The sequence below is a fragment of the Hypanus sabinus genome, chromosome 17 (assembly GCF_030144855.1).
Source record: "Hypanus sabinus isolate sHypSab1 chromosome 17, sHypSab1.hap1, whole genome shotgun sequence".
Classification (NCBI taxonomy): domain Eukaryota; kingdom Metazoa; phylum Chordata; class Chondrichthyes; order Myliobatiformes; family Dasyatidae; genus Hypanus; species Hypanus sabinus.
In genome coordinates this window covers 84,406,136-84,428,699 of record NC_082722.1, presented here as the reverse complement: position 1 = coordinate 84,428,699, position 22,564 = coordinate 84,406,136, and the positions used below count along the sequence as shown (strand labels likewise).

General features: G+C 44.8%; 1 protein-coding gene across 5 annotated transcripts in view; it reads left to right on the top strand.

Moving 5' to 3' along the window:
* Positions 1 to 22,564, top strand: part of cbfa2t3 (CBFA2/RUNX1 partner transcriptional co-repressor 3) — a 163,262-nt gene that overhangs the window by 103,932 nt on the left and 36,766 nt on the right. For all 5 annotated transcript variants that reach the window (XM_059993379.1, XM_059993382.1, XM_059993378.1 and 2 more), the window contains 4 exons: positions 8,146 to 8,396; positions 8,743 to 8,834; positions 19,964 to 20,099; positions 20,539 to 20,607. In XM_059993379.1, coding sequence (XP_059849362.1) covers positions 8,146 to 8,396; positions 8,743 to 8,834; positions 19,964 to 20,099; positions 20,539 to 20,607 — 548 coding nt within the window. The remainder of the gene's footprint in view (positions 1 to 8,145; positions 8,397 to 8,742; positions 8,835 to 19,963; positions 20,100 to 20,538; positions 20,608 to 22,564) is intronic.

Sequence of the window (22,564 nt, the reverse complement as noted above, 5' to 3'; positions counted from 1 at the left end):
CACGCACCCCTCATATAAACTCTTCTCCTTCCTTCCGTCTGGGAAAAGGCACCGAAGCATTCAGGGTCTCGCGACCAGACTATGTAACAGTTTCTTCCCCTAAGCTATCAGACTCCTCAATACGCAGAGCCTGGACTGACACCTTACTGCCCTACTGTCCTGTTTATTATTTATTGTAATGCCTACACTGTTTTGAGCACTTTACGCAGTCCTGTGTAGGTCTGTAGTCTAGTGTAGTTGTTTCTTTTTCTCTTTGTTGTCTTTTACGTAGTTCAGTCTAGTTTTTGTACTGTGGCATATAACACCATGGTCCTGAAAAACGCTGTCTCATTTTTACTATAGCAGTTAGCACATAGCAGTTATGGTCGAATTGACAATAAAAGTGATTTGACGTGACTTGCTAAGGCTACTGGGAAGAGTTTAAACTAGAATTGTTGGATGGTGGGAACCGAACTGAAGAGACGGGGGAAGAGCAGGTTTGTCTCACAAATAGAGAAAGCTTGTGACAGTGCGAGAGGGAGGATAGGGAGGTGATAGAGAAGGGACGCGCTCAGACCGAAGGTTTGGGATGCATCTGTTTTAACGCAAAGAGTTTTGTGAACAAAGCGGATGAGGTTAGAGCGTGGATCAGTACTTGGAGATATGATGTGGTGGCCATTACAGAGACTTGAATGGCTCAGGGACAGGAATGGTTACTTCAAGTCCCAGGTTTTAGATGTTTCAGAAAGGACAGGGAGGGAGGCAAAAGAGGTGGGGGCATGGCACTGCTGATCAGAGATAGTATCACACCTGCAGAAAAGGTGGACTCCATGGAGGGATTGTCTACAGAGTCTCTGTGGGTGGAAGTTAGGAGCAGGAAGGGGTCACTAACTTTACTGGGTATTTTTTATAGGCTGCCCAATAGTAACAGGGATATCGAGGAGCAGATAGGGAAACAGATCCTGGAAAGGTGTAATAATAACAGAGTGGTCATGATAGAAGATTTTAATTTCCCAAATATCAATTGGCATCTCCCTAGAGCAAGGGATTTAGATGGGGTTGAGTTTGTTAGGTGTGTTCAGGGAGTTTTCTTGACACAATATGTAGATAAGCCTACAAGAGGAAAGGCTGGTATTGGGAAATGAACCTGGTCAGGTGTCAGATCTCTCAATGGGAGAGCATTTTGGAGATAGTGATCAAAATTCTGTCTCTTTTACAATAGCATTGGAGAGAGATAGGAACAGATGAGTTAGAAAAGCGTTTACTTGGAGTAAGGGAAATTATGAGGCTATCAGGCAGGAACTTGGAAGCTTAAATTGGGAACAGATGTCTCAGGAAAAAGTACAGAAGAAATGTCGCAAATATTCAGAGGATATTTGTGTAGAGTTCTGTATATGTACATTCCAATGAGACAGGGAAGTTAATGTTAGGGTCCAGGAATCGTGGTGTACAAAGGCTGTAATAAATCTAGTCAAGAAGAAAAGAAAAACTTACAAAAGGTTCAGAGAGCTAGGTAATGGTAGAGATCTAGAAGATGACAAGGCTAATAAGAAGGAGCTTTAGAACGAAATTAGGAGAGCCAGAAGGGGCCCTGAGAAGGCCTTGGCAGGCAGTTAAGGAAAATCCCAAGGCATTCTGCAAGTATGTGAAGAGCAGGTTGTGCCTTACCAGCCTGATTGAATTTTTTGAGGATGTGACTAAACATATTGATGAAGGAAGAGCAGTAGATGTAGTGTATATGGATTTCAGCAAAGCATTTGACAAGGTACATCATGCAAGGCTTATTGAGAAAATAAGGAGGCATGGGATCCAAGGGGATATTGCTTTGTGGATCCAGAACTGGCTTGCCCACAGAAGGCAAAGAGTGGTTATAGACAGGTCATATTCTGTATAGTGATCGGTGACCAGTGGTGTGTCTCAGGGATCTGTTCTGGGACCCTTACTCTTCGTGATTTTTATAAATGACCTGGATGAGGAAGTGGAGGGATGAGCTAGTAAGTTTGCTGAGGACACAAAGATTGGAGGTGTTGTGGATAGTGTGGAGGGCTGTCAGAGGTTACAGCGGGACATTGATAGGATACAGAACTGGGCTGAGAAGTGGCAGATGGAGTTCAACCCAGATAAGTGTGAAGTGGTTCATTTTGGTAGGTCAAACGTGATGGCAGAATATAGTATTAATGGTAAGACTCTTGACAGACTGGAGAATCAGAAGATCTTGGGGTCCAAGTCCACAGGACACTCAAAGCAGCTGCGCAGGTTGACTTTGTGGTTAAGAAAGCGTATAGTGCGTTGGCCTTCATCAAACATGGAATTGAATTTAGGAGCCGAGAGGTAATGTTGCAGCTATATAGGACCCTGGTCATACCCCACTTGGAGAACTGTGCTCAGTTCTGGTCACCTCACTACAGGAAGGATGTGGAAGCCATAGAAAGGCTGCAGAGGAGATTTACAAGGATGTTACCTGGATTGGGGAGCATGCCTTATGAGAATAGGTTGAGTGAACTCAGCCTTTTCTCCTTGGAGCGATGGAGGATGAGAGGTGATCTGATAGAGGTGTATAAGATGATGAGAGGCATTGATCGTGTGGATAGTCAGAGGCTTTTTCCCAGGGCTGAAGTGGTTGCCACAATAGGACACAGGTTTAAGGTGCTGGGGACTAGATACAGGGGAGCTGTCAGTGGTAGGTTTTTTAAACAGAGAGTAGTGAGTGTGTGGAATGAGCTGCTGGCAATGGTGGTGGAGGCGGATACGATACGGTCTTTTATGAGACTTTTGGGTAAGTACATGGTGCTTAGAAAAATAGAGGGCTATAGGTAACCTTAGTAATTTCTAAGGTAGGGACATGTTTGGCACAGCATCTTGGGCCAAAGGGCCCGTATTGTGCTGTAGGTTTCTATGTTCAGAAACATCACAAACCCTGGCACCTGGAAGGCAAACTACCACACATATTTCTTTTTCATGCCCACAGAATCACCTTTCTGCCCCCCTTCCCCTGTGATCATAGAGTCCCCTGTCACTACTGCCTTCCTCTTCCTTTCCCTACCCTTCTGAGCCACAGGGCCAGACTCTGTGCCAGAGGCATGGCCACTGTTGCTTCCCCCAAGGTGTTCGTTCTCCCAACAGAAGTCAAAATGGAGTACTCATTGATAAGGGGGACGGCCACAGGGGTCTCTCCACTACCTGATGCTCTCCCTTCCCCCTCCTGATCGTCACCCATTTATCTGTCTCCTATGGCCCTGGTGTGACTCCCTCCCTGTAGCTCATGTCTATCACTGCTTCACTTTCCCAACAAGCTGAAGGTCATCGAGCTGCAACTCCAGTTTCTTAACTCAGTCTCTAAGGAGCTGCAGCTCGATGCACCTGGTGCAGATGTGACCATCAGGGAGGCTAGAAGTCTCCTGGATATCCCACATCTGGCACTCAGAGCAGAAAACTGGCCTTGCAGTCATACCCACTATTCTTAAATAGAGGAAAACGAGATGTGAAAGTCACTTGCTTCCTTGCCTGTCTGAGTCCTGTCCTCACCAAGGCCCAACTCCACTAGACAGTGTCTTCCTGTTATCCCAGAACTTTCTCAGTGGCTTTGTGTCTGCACACTTCTCCCAATCAAATTGATATTTGATTCTGATTGTGAAAGTTGCTCAGTATTATGTAGATGCTTTTGAGACTCTGATCTATGATTTTGTTACCTCGAGGCATGAGTCCTACAGAGGTGCAAGTTGCTCAATCTCCATCAATTTATATAAAACATTGCAGTCAAATCCTCTCCCAAGCCCCACCTCACAGGCCATCTCCTCTCAGGACAGCTTCCTCCCATCCCACTCCCAGGTCCAAGGAAGCATCTCCTCTTCCTGGAGCAGTTGGGAATGAGCTTGTACAGTCACGCTGAGATTATATAGAATAGCCTTAGATTTCCCCACCTTCTGGTCATTTTCTCCCATTCCCCATCCCTGTTCTTCATTTACCCACTATGGCCTTTTACCTCTTCTCACCTGTGTATCTTCACCCCTTTACCTTTTCCACTTATCAGCTTCTTATTTCACCCCTTTCCCCCACCCACCTGGCTTCACCTATCAACTTCTAGCTTGTAGTACTTCCTCTCCCCCTGCCTTATTCTGGCATCTTCCCCCTTTGTTTCCAGTCCTGAAGAAGGGTCTCAGCTGAACTGTCGACTGTCCATAGACACTGCCTGACCTGCTGGGTTTCTCCAGCATTTTATGCGTATTGCTCTGGATTTCCAGCACCTGCAGAATCTCTTGTGTTTATGATGGTCATATTGAAGACAGGATGGCTTCTGCATACAACGCTCCTTTGGTTGACATCTTCTGGATAGATCCCGAACCATATATTTCACTTTGTTTATGCCTTTTACATTTGTTCTTCTTCTTGAATGTAATTCTGGAACTGTGATTTGCAGTTTGAAGATCATTCAGGTGTTTTAGTGGTCTGCAGTCTCTGAGGGAATTCTGGGAGGCAGAGGCAGCATGCAGGAATCTCGTGGTGAGAAGGCTGCGAGCCAATCTTTGATTCTGTGATGCTGATTAAAGCAACAAGGGAAGTTGAAACGCCAGCTGCCTGGTGACCTTAGTGAGACCCTACTTGGAGTACTGTGCTCAGTTCTGGTCACCTCATTACGGGAAGGATATGGATGGTATAGAGAGAGTGCAGAGGAGATTGACAAGGATGTTGCCTGGATTGGAGAGTGTACCTTATGAGAATAGGTTGAGTGAACTTGGTCTTTTCTCCTTGGAGCGAAGGAGGATAAGAAGTGACCTGAAAAAGGTGTATAAGACGATGAGAGGCATTGATTGTCGGGATAGCCAGAGGCTTTTTCCCAGGGCTGAAATGGCTAAAACGAGGAGGCATAGTTTTAAGGTGTTTGGAAGTGGGTACAAGGGGGATGCCAGAGGCATTTTCCCAGGGCTGAAATGGCTAAAACGAGGAGGCATAGTTTTAAGGTGTTTGGAAGTGGGTACAAGGGGGATAGCCAGAGGCATTTTCCCAGGGCTGAAATGGCTAAAACGAGGAGGCATAGTTTTAAGGTGTTTGGAAGTGGGTACAAGGGGGATAGCCAGAGGCTTTTTCCCAGGGCTGAAATGGCTAAAACGAGGAGGCATAGTTTTAAGGTGTTTGGAAGTGGGTACAAGGGGGATAGCCAGAGGCATTTTCCCAGGGCTGAAATGGCTAAAACGAGGAGGCATAGTTTTAAGGTGTTTGGAAGTGGGTACAAGGGGGATAGCCAGAGGCATTTTCCCAGGGCTGAAATGGCTAAAACGAGGAGGCATAGTTTTAAGGTGTTTGGAAGTGGGTACAAGGGGGATAGCCAGAGGCATTTTCCCAGGGCTGAAATGGCTAAAACGAGGAGGCATAGTTTTAAGGTGTTTGGAAGTGGGTACAAGGGGGATAGCCAGAGGCATTTTCCCAGGGCTGAAATGGCTAACACGAGGAGGCATAGTTTTAAGGTGTTTGGAAGTGGGTACAAGGGGGATGCCAGAGGCTTTTTCCCAGGGCTGAAATGGCTAAAACGAGGAGGCATAGTTTTAAGGTGTTTGGAAGTGGGTACAAGGGGGATGCCAGAGGCATTTTCCCAGGGCTGAAATGGCTAAAACGAGGAGGCATAGTTTTAAGGTGTTTGGAAGTGGGTACAAGGGGGATGCCAGAGGCATTTTCCCAGGGCTGAAATGGCTAAAACGAGGAGGCATAGTTTTAAGGTGTTTGGAAGTGGGTACAAGGGGGATGCCAGAGGCATTTTCCCAGGGCTGAAATGGCTAAAACGAGGAGGCATAGTTTTAAGGTGTTTGGAAGTGGGTACAAGGGGGATGTCAGAGGCTTTTTCCCAGGGCTGAAATGGCTAAAACGAGGAGGCATAGTTTTAAGGTGTTTGGAAGTGGGTACAAGGGGGATGTCAGAGGCTTTTTCCCAGGGCTGAAATGGCTAAAACGAGGAGGCATAGTTTTAAGGTGTTTGGAAGTGGGTACAAGGGGGATGTCAGAGGCTTTTTCCCAGGGCTGAAATGGCTAAAACGAGGAGGCATAGTTTTAAGGTGTTTGGAAGTGGGTACAAGGGGGATGTCAGAGGCTTTTTCCCAGGGCTGAAATGGCTAAAACGAGGAGGCATAGTTTTAAGGTGTTTGGAAGTGGGTACAAGGGGGATGTCAGAGGCTTTTTCCCAGGGCTGAAATGGCTAAAACGAGGAGGCATAGTTTTAAGGTGTTTGGAAGTGGGTACAAGGGGGATGTCAGAGGCTTTTTCCCAGGGCTGAAATGGCTAAAACGAGGAGGCATAGTTTTAAGGTGTTTGGAAGTGGGTACAAGGGGGATGTCAGAGGTAAATTTTTCACACAGAGAGTGGAGGGTTTGCACTGCCAGTGTAGCTGGGAGAGTCGGATACAATATGGTCTTTTAAGAGACTCTTAGATAGGTACTAAGCAGTAGGGAAATTCTAGGCAGTTTCTAGAGTAGATCAGCACAACTTTGTGGGCTAAAGGGCTTGTAATGTGCTGTAGATTTCTATGTTTCCCTGTTATTTTTCTATTAGATTGCTCTGCAAGGACAGGTGAGACTATTCTTTTATTGCTGGTAAGATTGCTCTGCACAGAAAGGGGGGTCTACCTTTTTATCACTGGTGAGATCGCTCTGATATGAACGGGGAGACTGCCTTTTATCACTGGTGAGATCACTCTGATATGGAGAGGGGAGACTGCCTTTTATCACTGGTGAGATCGCTCTGATATGGAAGGGGAGACTGCCTTTTATCACTGTTGAAATCACCCTGATACGGAGAGGGGAGACTGCCTTTTATCACTGGTGAGATCACTCTGATATGAAAGGGGAGACTGCCTTTTATCACTGGTGTGATCGCTTTGATGTGAAAGGGGAGACTGCCTTTTATCACTGGTGTGATCACTCTGATAGGAACGGGGAGACTGTCTTTAATCACTGGTGAGATCACTCTGATATGAAAGGGGAGACTGCCTTTTATCACTGGTGAGATCGCTCTGATGTGAAAGGGGAGACTGCCTTTTATCACTGGTGAAATTACCCTGATGTGAAAGGGGAGACTGCCTTTTATCACTGGTGAGATTGCTCTGAGATGGAGATGGAGAATGCTGCCCTGATTTTCTGTGTTTCTGATGTGTATTTGCACTGAACTTTTTTTCAATCTTCCCACACAAAATGCTGGTGGAACGCAACCATTCTCCTGCCTTCTCTCCATAAACTTTAGATGACATGATTACTCAAGAACCTGTGAACCTCCACTTTTAATATACTCAATGACTTGGCCTCCATAGTCATCAGTGCAAATAAATTTCTCAGATTCACTGCCCTCTGGGTAAATAAGTTCCTCCTCATCTCTGTTCTAAAGGGGCGTTCCTCAGTTCTGAGGCTGTGCCCTCTGGTCCTGGACTCATGCACTGTAGGAAACATTTTCATCGTGTTCATTCTATGCAGGCCTTCCAACATTTGTTAGTTTTTCATGAGATACTCCTATTCTTCTAAACCCAAGTGAATGCAAACTCAGATCCATCAAATGCTCCTATACGTTAACCTATACATTCCAGGAATCATTCTCATGAACCTCCTCCAGGCCTGTTAATCTTTTCTTAGATAAGGGACACAAAACTGCTCATGCTACTCCCATGTGTGGTCTGACCAATGCCTTACAGAGCCTGAGCATTGCATCCTTGCTCTTCTATTGTACTCTTCTTGAAATGAATGCTAACATTGCTTTTGCCTTCCTCACCACAGGCTCAACCTGCAAGCACGAGAACTCCCAAGTTTCCACATAGATTAGTTATTATGTGGAATGAGCTGCCAGATGAGGTAGTGGAGACAGGAACAGCAGCAATGTTTAAGAAATACCTGGACAGGTGTTTGAATGAGGGAGATGGAATGAATTGGTACAGATAGGTATTGTGGTAGGAAGGGACACTATGGGCTGAAGGACCTATTTCTACTTTGTGACTCTACAAGTGGAGTTACAGAGACAGCTGGACAAATTAAGTGTGTGAACAAACCTGGCAGAGGTGTATTCCACTATGCACTGGGTAACAGTGTCCACGTTATAACAACAAATTGGGCTTTCACAAAAAGCGAGCATATTCTGAATACTAAAAGTGGAAACTCATTCAGCTGACAATGATGTTTTGTCTTGGTTTGTTTTGCAGGACCAAAGAGAATGGGTTAGACCATGACCCATCACACGCAGACCACTTCAGTAAACGGCTGTGCGTGCACAGTCCTGTGCAGTGTTTCAGTTCCAAAAACAGGCGTGGACACCAGTCTAATGGACTGTCACAACTGGCACAACCTCAACTGCAGCACTACCGGTTGGAGGACATGGCTGTATCCCACCACTACAGAGACTCTTACCGACAGCCAGAGCTCAAGGAGCTCAAGGATCGACACCGGCCTGCTGGTCAGAGTATAATCTGATATAACACTCCCATCCTATCTGACTCACTGCTGATAAACACCTGCTCACACTAGTACCAGACCCTCAGTTAATAATTACTTCTCACCTATGATCAATAACTACCTACTCTGATACTAATGCACCAGTAATTTCTCTTCCTCCATTACCTATTTGTCGATGAACAACCAGTCCGTGCCTGATATTAATACTGTCCATTGATACCATACAGGATATCATTAGGGATAGAGTTTCTGTCCAGGGTCCTGCCAAATGTGGTTTCCTATGCAGAGATACAATGTGATTGAACAAGTGACACTTTCCGACCTTGAGTTGACTTTTATGATTCCAGCTCCAGGAGTCCATGGGACTCAGCAGGAAGAAGTAATTGATCATCGTTTAACGGACGGGGAATGGGCGGAGGAATGGAAGCACCTGGATAATGTAAGTTTGGGAGCAGAGGACCTAACCTTGAGTGGGTGAGAGGGGTCAAACAGAAAAGCAGAAACTCAATCATATGTATACTACTTTGTATACTGTTGAGGGAGACAACCTACCAGGGGAGTTGGAGTGAGTCTGGTTCTGTGGTTCAGAATAGAGATGAAGAGGACTGCAGTGTTGGTAGGGAATTCCATAGTCAGAAGAACACAGACAAGATTCTGTGGTGCATTAGAGATGCCCAGATGGTATGTTATCTCCCTGGTCCCAAGATCAGGAATTTCTCAGATCAGGTCCATGGCATTTTAAAGGGGGAAGGTGAACAGCCAGAAGTCTTGGTACGTATTGGCACCAATGACACAACTAGGAAAGATGAGAAGGTACTTAAGAGAGATTTTAGGGAGCTAGGTAGAAAACTGAAAAACAGGAGCTCCAGGGTAGTTACCTCTGGATTGCTGTTCATGCCATGCACCAGTGAGGGTAAGACTAGGATGATAGGCAGATGAGTGCTTGGCTGTGGAACTGATGCAGGGGGCAGAGCTTCAGTTGTATGTGTTACGTACCCCGTAACTGGGTCACTTACCAGCAAAGATAGAGAGGTCCGTTGAAGTCTGATGGTACAATTTTAACAGTATTTATTGATAAAAATACACAAAATAATATCAATGCAAACATACAATAGACAATAGGTGCAGAAGTAGACCATTCGGCCCCTCGAGTCTGCACCACCATTCTGAGATCATGGCAGATCATTCACTATCAATACCCAGTCCCTGCCTTGACCCCATATCCCTTGATTCCCCTATCCATCAGATATCTATCTAGCTCCTTCTTGAAAGCATCCAAAGAATTGGCCTCCACCGTCTTCGGAGGCAGTGCATTCCACACCTCCACAACTCTCTGGGAGAAGAAGCTCTTCCTCAACTCTGTTTTAAATAACTGACCTCTTATTCTCAATCCATGCCCTCTGGTACTGGACTCTCCCAACATCTGGAACATATTTCCTGCCTCAATCCTATCAAATCCTTTAATTATCTTAAACGTTTCAATCAGATCCCTTCTCAATCTCCTCAATTCCAGTGTGTACAAGCCCAATCTCTCCAATCTCTCTGCGTAAGATAGCCCTGCCATCCCAGGAATCAACCTAATGAATCTACGCTGCACTTCCTCAATTGCCAGAATGTCCTTCCTTAAACCTGGAGACCAAAACTGTACACAGTATTCCAGGTGTGGTCTCACCAGGGCCCTGTACAAATGCAAAAGGACATCCTTGCTCTTGTACTCAATTCCCCTTGTAATAAAGGCAAACATTCCATTTGCCCTCTTCACTGCCTGTTGCACTTGCTCATTCACCTTCATTGACTGGTGAACTAGGACTCCTAGGTCTCTTTGCATTTCTCCCTTACCTAACTCTACACCGTTCAGACAATACTCTGCCCTCTTGTTCCTGCTTCCAAAGTGGATAACTTCACATTTATTCACATTGAATGACATCTGCCAAGTATCTGCCCACTCACCCAGCCTATCCAAGTCTCCCTGTATTCTCCTAAAGTTCTCTTCGCATGTCACACTGCCACCCAGTTTAGTATCGTCAGCAAACTTGCTGATATAGTTTTCAATGCCCTCATCTAAATCGTTGACATAAATCGTAAAGAGCTGTGGTCCCAATACAGAGCCCTGTGGTACCCCACTAGTCACCTCCAGCCAGTCCGAGAAACACCCATTCACTGCTACCCTTTGCTTTCTATCTGCCAACCAGTTTTCTATCCATGTTGAAACCCTGCCCCCAATGCCATGAGCTCTGATTTTACTCACCAATCTCCTATGTGGCACCTTATCGAATGCCTTCTGAAAATCTAGGTACACAACATCCATTGGCTTACCCTCGTCTAACATCCTTGTTACACCCTCAAAAAACTCCAACAGATTAGTCAAGCATGATTTGACCTTGGTAAATCCATGCTGGCTCGGCCTAATCCTATTACTGCCATCAAGATGTGCCACTATTTCGTCCTTAATAATGGACTCAAGCATTTTCCCCACGACTGACGTTAGGCTAACAGGGCAATAGTTCTCCGTTTTCTCCTTCCCTCCCTTCTTGAAAAGTGGGATAACATTAGCCACTCTCCAATCTTCAGGAACTGATCCTGAATCTGAGGAACATTGGAAAATGATTACCAATGCATCCGCAATTTCCTGAGCCACCTCTTTTAGAACCCTCGGATGCAGACCATCTGGACCAGGGGATTTATTAGCCTTCAGTCCTACCAGTCTACTCATCACAGTTTCTTTCCTAATGTCAATCTGTCTCAATTCCTCTGATATCTTATGACCCTGGCCCATCCATACATCTGGGAGATTGCTTGTGTCCTCCCTGGTGAAGACAGATCTAAAGTACGCATTAAATTCTGTTGCCATTTCCCTGTTTCCCATAACAATTTCTCCCAATTCATTCTTCAAGGGGCCAACATTGTTCTTAACTATCTTCTTTCTCTTCACATAGCTAAAAAAGCTTTTGCTATGCCCTTTTATATTCCTGGCTAGACTGAGCTCATACCTGATTTTTTTCTCTCCGTATTGCTTTTTTAGTTAAGATCTGCTGTTCCTTAAAACTTTCCCAATCATCTGTATTCCCACTCATCTTAGCCCTGTCATACTTCTTTTTCTTTAATGCTATACAATCTCTGACTTCCTTTGTCAACCACTGTGGCCCCTTCCCCCTCTTTGAATCCTTCCTTCTCATTGGAATGAACTGCTTTTGCATCTTTTGTATTATGCCCAAGAATATCTGCCACTGCTGATCCACTGTCTTTCCTGCCAGGGCATCCGCCCATTTAACTTTGGCCAGCTCTTCCCTCATGGCTCCGTAGTCTCCTTTATTTAATTGCAAAACTGACACCTCTGATCTGCCCTTATCCCTCTCAAATTGCAGATAAAAACTTATCATGTTATGATCACTAATTCCTAATGGCTCCTTTACTTCAAGATCACTTATCAATTCCTGTTCATTACACATCACCAAGTCCAAAATAGCCTCGTTCCTGGTTGGCTCAAGCACAAGCTGTTCCAAAAATACATCCCTTAGACACTCCACAAACTCCCTATCCTGGGGTCCAGCACCTACCTGATTCTCCCAGTTCACCTGCATGTTGAAATCTCCCATAATGACTGCATTACCTTTAGCACATGCCAATGTTAACTCCCTAATCAACTTGTACCCAATATCCACGCTACTGTTTGGGGGCCTGTACACAACACCCATTAGGGTCTTTTTACCCTTACTGTTCCTCAGCTCAATCCACACAGACTCTACTTCCCCTGTTCCCAAGTCACCTCTTGCTAAAGACTGAATCTCATTCTCAGCAACAGGGCCACCCCACCCCCTCTTCCCATATTTCTGTCTCTATGATAGCACGGATACCCTGGTACACTCAATTCCCAGGCCTGATCCCCTTGCAGCCATGTCTCCGTTATCCCAACAATATCATAGTTCCCCATTTTCATCTGAGCTTCAAGCTCATCTGTCTTATTTCTGACACTACGCGCATTCAAGTATAGAATTCTTAGCCCATTCCTCCTCTCTTTGCTTAAAACACTGTCTATTGTACCTGACCCAGCTCCTTGAACTTCCATCGGGCTAATTGCACCTTGAATTTTGATGACCTTCTCAAGATCAGCCAAACCTTCTACACATTTAACCCCATGCTCCTTCTGACCAACCCTCTGGATCTGGATCCCTGTCCCCTGCACATCTAGTTTAAACCCCCCCGAGCAGCACTGGCAAACATTCCTGCAAGAATGTTAGGACCCCTCCGGTTCAGATGCAGACCGTCCCTTCGAAACAGATCCCGATGTCCCTGGAACAAAGACCAATTATCCAAAAACCTGAACCCTTCCTTCCTGCACCATGCTCTCAGCCTCGTATTAATGTGCATAATCATTCTATTCTTCACCTCACTCGCACGTGGCACAGGTAGCAATCCCGAGATTGTCACCCTGGAGGTCCTGCCTTTCAGCTTCACTCCTAACTCCCTGAACTCTCTAAGCAGGACCCCCTCACTCACCTTACCTACATCATTGGTCCCTACATGGACCACTACATCTGGGTTCATGCCCTCACTCTCAAGAATAGCCTGCACCCGATCTGAGATGTCCCGGACCCTGGCACCAGGGAGGCAACATACCATCCGAGACTCCCAATCTGCCCCACAAAATCTCCTATCTGCCCCCCTGACTATAGAATCCCCTAAAACTATCGCTCTCTTCTCTTCCCTCCTCCCCTTTCTAGTTGAGGGTTCAACCTCTGTGCCAGAGGCAGGACCACTACAACTTATTCCTGGTAGGTCATCCCCATCAACAGTATCCAGTACGGTATACTTATTGTTAATTGGAATGGTCGCAGGGGTGCTCTGCTCTCTCTGCCTGCTCCCCCTGCCTCTCTGGACCGTCACCCATCTGCCTACTTCTTGGTTTTTTGGTGTGACTACCTCCTGATAACTCCTATCTATCTCTGCCTCTGCCTCCCGAATGATCCGTAGTTCATCCAGCTCCCGCTCCAACTCCCTAACTCGGTCTGATAGGAGCTGCAGCTGGACGCACCTTTTGCAGGTGTGGTCATCAGGGACAACTGTGTTGACCCTGACCTCCCACATACTGCATACGGAGCACACCACTGCTCTGACTGTCTCCCCCATACCTGAACTGTATTAATAGAATAAGTCTAAAAAGCACCTAGCGACCTTACCTTCTTCCCCTCAGCGAGCAATCACACAGGCTTACCGAAGTCCCCTTACGCCGAAGCCCACTTAGCCAAAGCCCAGGACTCTGCTTCCACGGACTCCACTTAGCCAAAGCCCAGGACTCTGCTTCCACGGACTCCACTTAGCCAAAGCCCAGGACTCTGCTTCCACGGACTCCACTTAGCCAAAGCCCAGGACTCTGCTTCCATGGACTCCGCTGCCCGCTCTGAAAAGAAGTCCTGCCTTTTAAAGTGCGCGCTCGACGCTGACGTCACTCGCGCCTGCGCAGTTCCCCCTCCTCCACAGGTATTGACCAGGTAGGCTTAAATCCTACCTACAACGGTCGAATTCTCTGAGCTCCCAGCTGAATCACAAGCTGTAACTTGCTCCCGATTCAAATGACCACTCTGAAAAGAAGTTCTGCATCATCAATACTAAATCTAAAAGCGCGGGTATAATAATAATCAATAAGAAATAGCTCTATCGTTGTCTAGGGGATAATGTATTGTCTGATGGAAATATAAAAGTCACTGTTAGTTCCTTCAAGCTGCAGTGTTTTGGTTTGAGAGAAAGACAGGTTAAAACTTGCCCAGTCCTTTTATGATGTCAATCCTTCCAGAGTCGTTGGGAGTTGGTTTCCCCGTTGGTAGCTAAAAGCCGTTCTTCCGCGGCAAAGGGCACCGGTTCCGGGGCAAATGGAACCGAACATACGTGGCCTCCCCACCGGCTTCCACTATTACGGGATCGCTAACGTTTCTTCTGGTGCGTCTGAGGGGCTGGTCCCACAGACCCTCTTTTATCCTGACTCACAGGGTCTCAGATGTCAATCAGGTTGGGGTGATGCAGTCCCTCCCTCAACCAACCCACTTTGCCTGAGGGCTTCCACGTAGCACAGTATTGTAATACACAAGTCAGTCTCCAAGAGACAATGGCCGTTTCCTGTAGCCTTATATCGCCGGTGGGGGGGGGGGGGGGGGTCAAGATATTCCGCACGTCTCTCTCTCTCATTTCCTGGGTCTCCTGACCCAAATCAATAGCGATCCTGCGATTCTCAAAAAGGAGGGGGCTGCAGGCATAACATATGGATCTTAGAATCTCTTCTGGGGATGGTACGACCTTACACCTGAACTCCAGAGGGACCAATATCCTTGTGGGCAGGTTTGCTAAAGCTATTCAGGAGAGTTTAAGCTAATTATGCAGAGGGATGGAAACCAGTGCTGAAGATAAGATTGTTGGTTTACAAACAGAGGCAGTGTGTAGTGAGACTCCTAACTAGGAGAAGCTGATGATAGGGAAAAATTGTAGTCAGCCAAGATGAGTTGCATTGTAAAAGGTGGACAAAATCAAAAAGAGTGAATACAAGAATGAAGCTGTTATATTTGAATGTGTGCAGTATATGGAGTAGGTAGTTGAACTTGTAGCAGTTACTGACTGACACATATGCATTGTGGGTATCACTGAATTGTGGCTGAAAGAAGGTTATAGCTGGAAGCTTAACAACCAATTTTACACCTTGTATTGGTAGAACAGGCAGGTAGGCAGAGAGGGTGGCTTGCTCTGTTGGTAAAAAATGAAATCAAATAATTAGAAAGAGGTGAGATAGGTTTTGCATTGTTGTGGGTAGAGCTAAAAAACTGCAAGGGTAAAACAACCATAATGGGAGGTATATACAGACCCCCAAACAATAGCAAAGATGTGGTCTACAAATTACAATAGGGGATTGAAAATGCACAGTATTACAATAGGTATGGGGCATTTCAATGTGCAAGTAGATTGGGAAAATCAGGTTGGTGCTGGATCCCAAAAAGGGGAATTTATGGAATGCCTATGAGATTGTTTTAGAGCAGCTCATGATAGAGCCCCCTAGGGGGTCAGCTAAAACAAGAGAAGATCTGCAGATGCTGGAAATCCAAGCAACACAAGGAAATACTGGAGGAACTCAGCAGTCCAGGCAGCATCTATGGAAAAGAGTAAACAGACAACATTTCAGGCTGAGACCCTTCATCAGGACTGGAAAAAAATATGAGAAGTTAGCGCAAGAAGGTGGTAGTGATAGCTGAAACTGGAAGAGGGCTGAATTAAAGAGCTGGGAAGCTGGTGAAAGATAAAGGGCTGGAGAAGGGGGGAATCTGATAAGAAAGGGTAGAAGACCATGGAAGAAAAGGAAGGGGAAGATGCACCAGAGGGAGGTGATGGGCAGGTAAGGGAAAGGTTGAGAGAAGGAAATACAAATGGTGCAAGGCGGGGGGGGGGGTTAGATTGGAGGCTACGCAGAAGGAATATAAGGTGTTGCTCCTCCAACCTAAGTGTGGCCTCATCACGGCAGTAGAGGAGGCCATGAATTGACATGTCAGAATGCCAAAGGAAAGTAGAATCGAAGTGGGTGACCACCAGGAGATCCTGCTTTTTCTAGAGGACAGGGAGAAGCACATCTTTCCCTCTGGGGCCCTCACATTCTGCTTTCTGTAGGGATCTCTCCCTATGTGACTCCCTTGTCCATTCATCCTTCCCTACTGATATCCCTCCTGGTGCTTATCCTTGCAAGCAGAACAAGTGCCATACCTGACCCTACACCTCCTCATTCACTACCACTCAGAGTCCCAAGCAGCCCTTCCATGTGAGGTGACACTTCATCTGTGAGTCTGTTGCTGTCATCTACTGTATCTGGTGCTCCCAGTGAGGCCTCCTGTATATTGGTGAGACCTGATGTAGATTGAGAAACTGCTTCACTGAACACCTACACTCCATCTGCCAGAAAAATTGGAATGTCCTAGTGGCCAATTGTTTTAATTCCACTTCCTATTCCCATTCTGATATATCAGTTCATGGCCTCCTCCACTGTCATGATGAGGCCACACCCAGGTTGGAGGAGCACCACCTTGTATTCCATCTGGGTAGCCTCCAACCTGATGCAATGAATATTGATTTCTCAAACTTCTAGTTCTTGCCCCATCCCCCCTTCACCATTCTCATTGTTGTTTCCCTCTCTCACCTCATCTCCTTACTTGCCCATTGCCTCCCTCTGATGCTCCTTCCCCTTTCCTTTCTTCCATGGTCTTCTACCCGCTCCTATCAGATTCCACCTTCTTCAACCCTTTATCTCTTTCACCTCTCAACTTCCCAGCTCTTTATTTTACCCCTCCCAGTTTCATCTATTACCTACCACCTTGTACTTCTTCATCCCCTCCCCCCACCTTTTTGCTTCAAGTTATCTTTTTCCCCAGTCCTGATGAAGGCTCTCTGCTTGAAGTGTCGATTGTTTAGTCTTTTCTATTGTTGCTGCTTGGCCTGCTGAGTTCTTCCATTGTTTTGTGCGTGTTGTAGGGGATCAACTATTCAAGACTGGGTGTTGTGCAATGAACCAGAATTGATTAGAGAGCTTAAGGTAAAGGAACCCTTAGGAGAAATTATCAGAATATGATAGAATTTACCCTGCAATTTGAAAAAGAGAAGCTGAAGTTAAATATATTAGTATTACAGTGGAGTAAAGAGAATTACAGAGGCATGAGTGAGGACTTGCCACAATTGACTGGAAAAGAACACCGTCAGGGATGATGGCAGAGCAGCAATGGCTGGAATGCCTGGGAGCAATTTAGAAGGTGCAGTATGCATGCATCCCAAAGAGGAAGAAGTATTTTAATGACAGGATGACACAACTGTGGCTGACAAGAGAAATGAAAGCCAAAGAGAGTGCATATAATAGAGCAAAAATTACTGGGAAGTAAGAGGATTGGGAAGTTCTTAAAACCTAACAGAAAGCACTAAAAATAATCATAAAGAAGGAAAAGATTTAATACAAAGGTAAGCTAGCCAATAATATTAAGGAGGATTGCAGAAGTTTCTTTTTATATATGAAGTACAAAAGAGAGGCGAGAGTAAATTTTGGACCGCTGGAAAATGAAATAAAAGCATAGACTATTTTCCAAATGGAGAGGAAAGGATGTAATGTTGAGACTTTATGAAGCACTGGTGATGCCTCACTTGGAGTATTGTAAGCATTTTTGGGCCTCTAATCTAAGAAAGGATGTGCTGACATTAGAGAGTGTTCAAAGGAGTTTCACAAAAATAATTTCAAGATTGAAAGGCTTATCATATGAGGAGCATTTGATGGCTTTGGGCCTGTACTCACTGGAATTCAGCAGAACAAGGAGTGACCTCATTGAAACGTATCAAATGTTGAAAGGCATCAATAGAGCAGATGTGGAGAGTATGTTTCCTAATGTGAGGGAGTAAGACAACAAGGCCTCAGAATAGAGGGGCATCCTTTAAGAATAGAGATGTGGAGAATTTCTTTAGCCAGAGAATGGTGAATCTATGGAATTCATTGCTACAGGCGACTGTGGAGGCTGTCATTGGGTTAATTTAAGGCAGAGGTGGATAGATTCCTGATTGGTCAGGGCCTGGAGGGAAATGGGGAGAAGACAGGAGCATCAGTTGCATGTTATTTTCAAAAAAAAGTCATTTTTGCTGCTAATAGTTACCAAGAGATAAGGAATAAGACAACTCACTGTTTTGCTCATTGTGGTTTCAAGCTTTGAAACTTGGAGGTGCCAGAAACAGCTAGGAGTGAAAATGTAACAATTCCGCTACTTCAAGTAAGGAACTACGAAGAATTTGAAGGTGTCAACAGTCATATTGAATGTTACAATGAAAGTGAAGATTTGGAGGATGCAATTGTTGAAAACATTGTATGAAGTCAGTCCATTATCTGCACTAGGTGTTTGTGCTGATTTTGTTCACTTACTGTTAAAAGAGCTTGACATGGAAGAATTCCTCTGTAGAAAAGTATTAAGAAGTAAAACACAGTTTTATAATACTTACAGAGCAGAGGTAGTGTTCTAATTTGTTCTTTATTTCATTTAAACAAATAATTTGTTACTCAGTTAAATGGTAGTTTGTCTTTTTTATACCTTTTTAATGATGTGCGTGAAACTTTGGCTAATTGAGACATCTGCCTAATTGGGCCAAAATATCTGGTCCCAGTGTGGCCCAATTAACTGGAATCCACCACACTTTAGAGGCCACTTAATTAGGTAGAAGAGTGGAACCTAGTACGGTCTTCAGCCCAACTTTTTCAAAGATTGATGTGTTGTGCATTTGAAGATAATCTTCTGCACAACACTGTTGTAATATGTGTGGTGATTTGAGTTACTGTTGTGCTCCTGTCAGCTTGAACCGGCCATTCTCCTCTCACCTCTTTCATTTACAAGGCATTTTCACATACAAAACTGTTGCTCAGTGTTTTTTCTTTCTTGCATCATTCTCTGTAAACTCTAAAGACAGTTGTGTGTGAAAATCCCAGGAGATCAGCAGTTTCTGGGATACGCAAACCTCCCTGACTGTTACCAAATATCATTCCATGGTCTAAGTGACTTAGATCACATTCCTTCCCTATTCTGATGTTTGGTCTGAACAACAACTCAACCTCTTGACCATGTCTGCATGCTTTTATGCATTGAGTTGCTGCCATCTGATTGGCTGGTTAGATATCTGCATTAACAAGCAGGTGTACCTAATAAAGTGGCCACCAAGTGTATATGCCAAAAAAATTGATCCCTAATCTGATCAATGTCACCACCTGCCTCATCTCCTCTGCTGTCCCTGATTTGTCTCAGATCCAGCCTCAGGGAAGCCATGTCATTCATTTAAATAGACATTGGCTTCAGTATTGCTACAAAGGTCATCTGTGACTCCAGTGGGTTTCCTGTTAAATAACTTTGCCTGATAACAGTTTTGTGTGTCTGCAACTCTTTGCAATAGGTGCATTTAATGTCAGAGAAATGTATATAATATACATCCTGAAATTGTTTTGGTTTCTTTTGTGGCATCAGAAGCGCTGCAGATGCAGAGTCTCCTGTATTATCAAAGACCCTTCCATCCTCCCATTCCACAATCTCGTGACCTCCTGCCATCAGACAGGAGGTACTTAGCAAAGAACCAGAGCTGTCAGGCTGGGTAACAGCTTCTTCCCCCAAGTTGTTAGACTTCTTAATAACATGCTGCCACCCACACCCTCCCCTCAACTCACAAACTCTCATGCTGACTGGTCACTTTTAATCTTTTATTCTGCTGTTGCACATATTTATACGACTGCTTGTTTTATTATAATCATGCCAAGTAACATTATACTGTCTTATATAAACAAACAGACTGGAAATCTTCAGGCCAGGTCACTCAGGGACTCGTGCTAATATTATTTTGTGACTGTATGTGCTGGATCATCACAATATGTGTTGTTTGTTCTATATCTTGCACAGTGACCCCAGAGGAACAATGGTTCATTTAGCTGTATATGTGACAAACTTTGAACTTACGATCTGTTCTGTTGCATTTAGTCTAATTGACATGCTGCCCAGTTTGCTTTCACTGAACTAGTTTGTGCTCTTTATTCCACAGCTCCTGAATTGTATAATGGATATGGTGGAGAAGACACGTCGCTCATTAACTGTGCTGAGGCGTTGCCAGGAAGCTGACCGAGAGGAACTTAATCACTGGATCCGTCGCTATAGTGATGCTGAAGATATGAAAAAAGGTTGGAATGTTAGACAGCCTTGTCAGAACTCCTTTAGCTCAGAACCAGTTAGAGTATTTGTGTTGTGCCTGACTCACTATAGCTAGCACCAGGGCTGAAATCTCATTCAGAGCACACACAATCAGAAAATGCAGGAGACTGCACTCTGGAGGAACTCAGCAAGTCGAGTAGTATCTGTGGGAGGAAAGCAACTGTCAACATTTTCAGTCAAACCCCTGTATCAGAGCTCTAGCAAACACTTCCCCTTTCCATCTCCCTTCCAGCTCGACACCCTGATTGTCTCCACTTGCTGAGCTGACATGACCCACTGACCTGCAGCCCTCCACACCCTCTGACCCGACTAGACACCGTCATAGTACTGACCTCAGAGTGAGAATTACTGCTACTGGGAATGAACTATTCACAGCACTCATTCAAATATTTTGGTTTGTGTTTTCAGAAATACTTGTTGAGATGCCACGCAGACCCTCACAAGGTTACACTCAGGAAGAGATCTGGAGAAAAGCTGGTAGGCTTCTATATAATTACAAGTGCACTCTGTGTGCAGGAAACTCAGTACAATCCGCTGTGTCTTAAAGGACAATAAGATGCTTTATTAGTAAGGCAGGAAATAAGAGAAAAACCTTTTGTAGCAAGTTTGTCATAGAAACCATTTCACCCACTGGACTGCTGGACTCTAGGAAACGTGGTCATTATTACAGCTACATCCCCCAAACACAATGTGATGACGGCCAGATAATCTGTTTGCTAATGTTGGTTCAGTGTGAACATTGTCCCAGACACCAGAGAAATCCCTTGACTTTATGCCTTGGTATATTTACATGTACCAGGTGGTTTATGAATTTCTCCTCATGCAGCATTCACAAATGTGGACTGGCATCATCTTGGAGGCTCTCTGCCTAAGTACCTGCTACACTAGATCAGTAAAGTGTTGCTGAGTGTCACATCTATACAGCACTGGACCACTGAATACAAAAAAACTAGAATCCCAGCTGGTTTACAATACAGCATACTGCCTTTTGGTTGATAAGGGGATTCCTTGCCAGAGTGGGGTTTGAAGATTCAAATCCCTCAAATGTACTAATTAGAAGTTCCTGTATCTGACCTTTCTACCTGCTGATTGTTGTGCAAGTTCAAGTTCAGTTTATTGTCATTCAACCGTACACGCTTATGCCTTCAAACAAAATAACATTTTTCCAAACCAAGGTGCACAACACAGTTTATATAACTCACACACTTAACACAAGAAAATATTCTTCAGAACGAGTTAAGATAGTTCAACTATTATCTGAGTATCCAACGCTCAGAGGCTGGATCTCACAGTGATGATATTCTGGATTATACCTGTTTTGGCTGACTAAAACTGAACCACATGGAAGCCATAACTGGGAAATTTAAAAGTCTTTATTTGTGCAGCGAGTCCATCAGAATCAAAGAGAATCTCACTCTCCTGAAATGGTGTTTATACTTTATCACAAAGATAACAGTAAACATTAATTGCAGCTTCAATTGGTATAATCACCTATTTATCTTTAACATTTGAAATATAGTCACGTAAGTTTACAGAATTACATATTTACAACAGTAGTACCTCCCAACTATCAGAGCCCTTTTGAATACTTGGACTATTGTGAGCAGAACTGGGCTCCTTATAGTCCATGCCAAACATTAATTTGCCTACTCCCATCAACCTACACCTAGAATATAGCCTTCTATACCCCTCTCATCCATGTGCTTATCAAAATCAGAATAAAGTACATCACTGGCATGTGTCATGAAATTTGTTAACTTTGCCTTGGTGGAAAAGGTCTGCTAGCATTTACCCAATTTATACCACTCATAATTTTGCATAGCGAAGGAAGGATGTGCTCGTATGGTCCAGAGGAGGTTCATGAGAATAATTGTGGGAATTAAAAGGTTAATGTATGAGGAGTGTTTGATGATTCTGGGCCTGTACTCGCTGGAGTTTAGAAGAATGGAGGGGATCTCATTGAGACCTATTCGATATTGAAGGCCTAGATAGAGAGGACATGAAGAGAATGCTTGCTATAGTGCAGGAGTCCAAGACCAAAGGACACAGCCTCAGAATAGAGGGATGGCCATTTAAAATGGAGATGGGGAGGAATTTCTTTAGCCAGAGGATAAATAATCTGTGGAATTTATTGCCATAGACGGATGTGGAGGCCAAGTTTTAGGCTGGGGCACATTCCACAATGGCATCCTTCTCCTAGACAGACTGCCCACAAAGTTAACGTGTCCCGTCTACCTGGGTTAGGAATGGGAGTTGTCCTTCTCCTAGACAGACTGCCCACAAAGTTAACGGGTCCCATCTACCTGGGTTAGGAATCAGAGTTGTCCTTCTCCTAGACAGACTGCCCACAAAGTTAACGGGTCCCATCTAGCTGGGTTAGGAATGGGAGTTGTCCTTCTCCTAGGCTGGATGCCAGCTAAGGCTGATGAGCCCA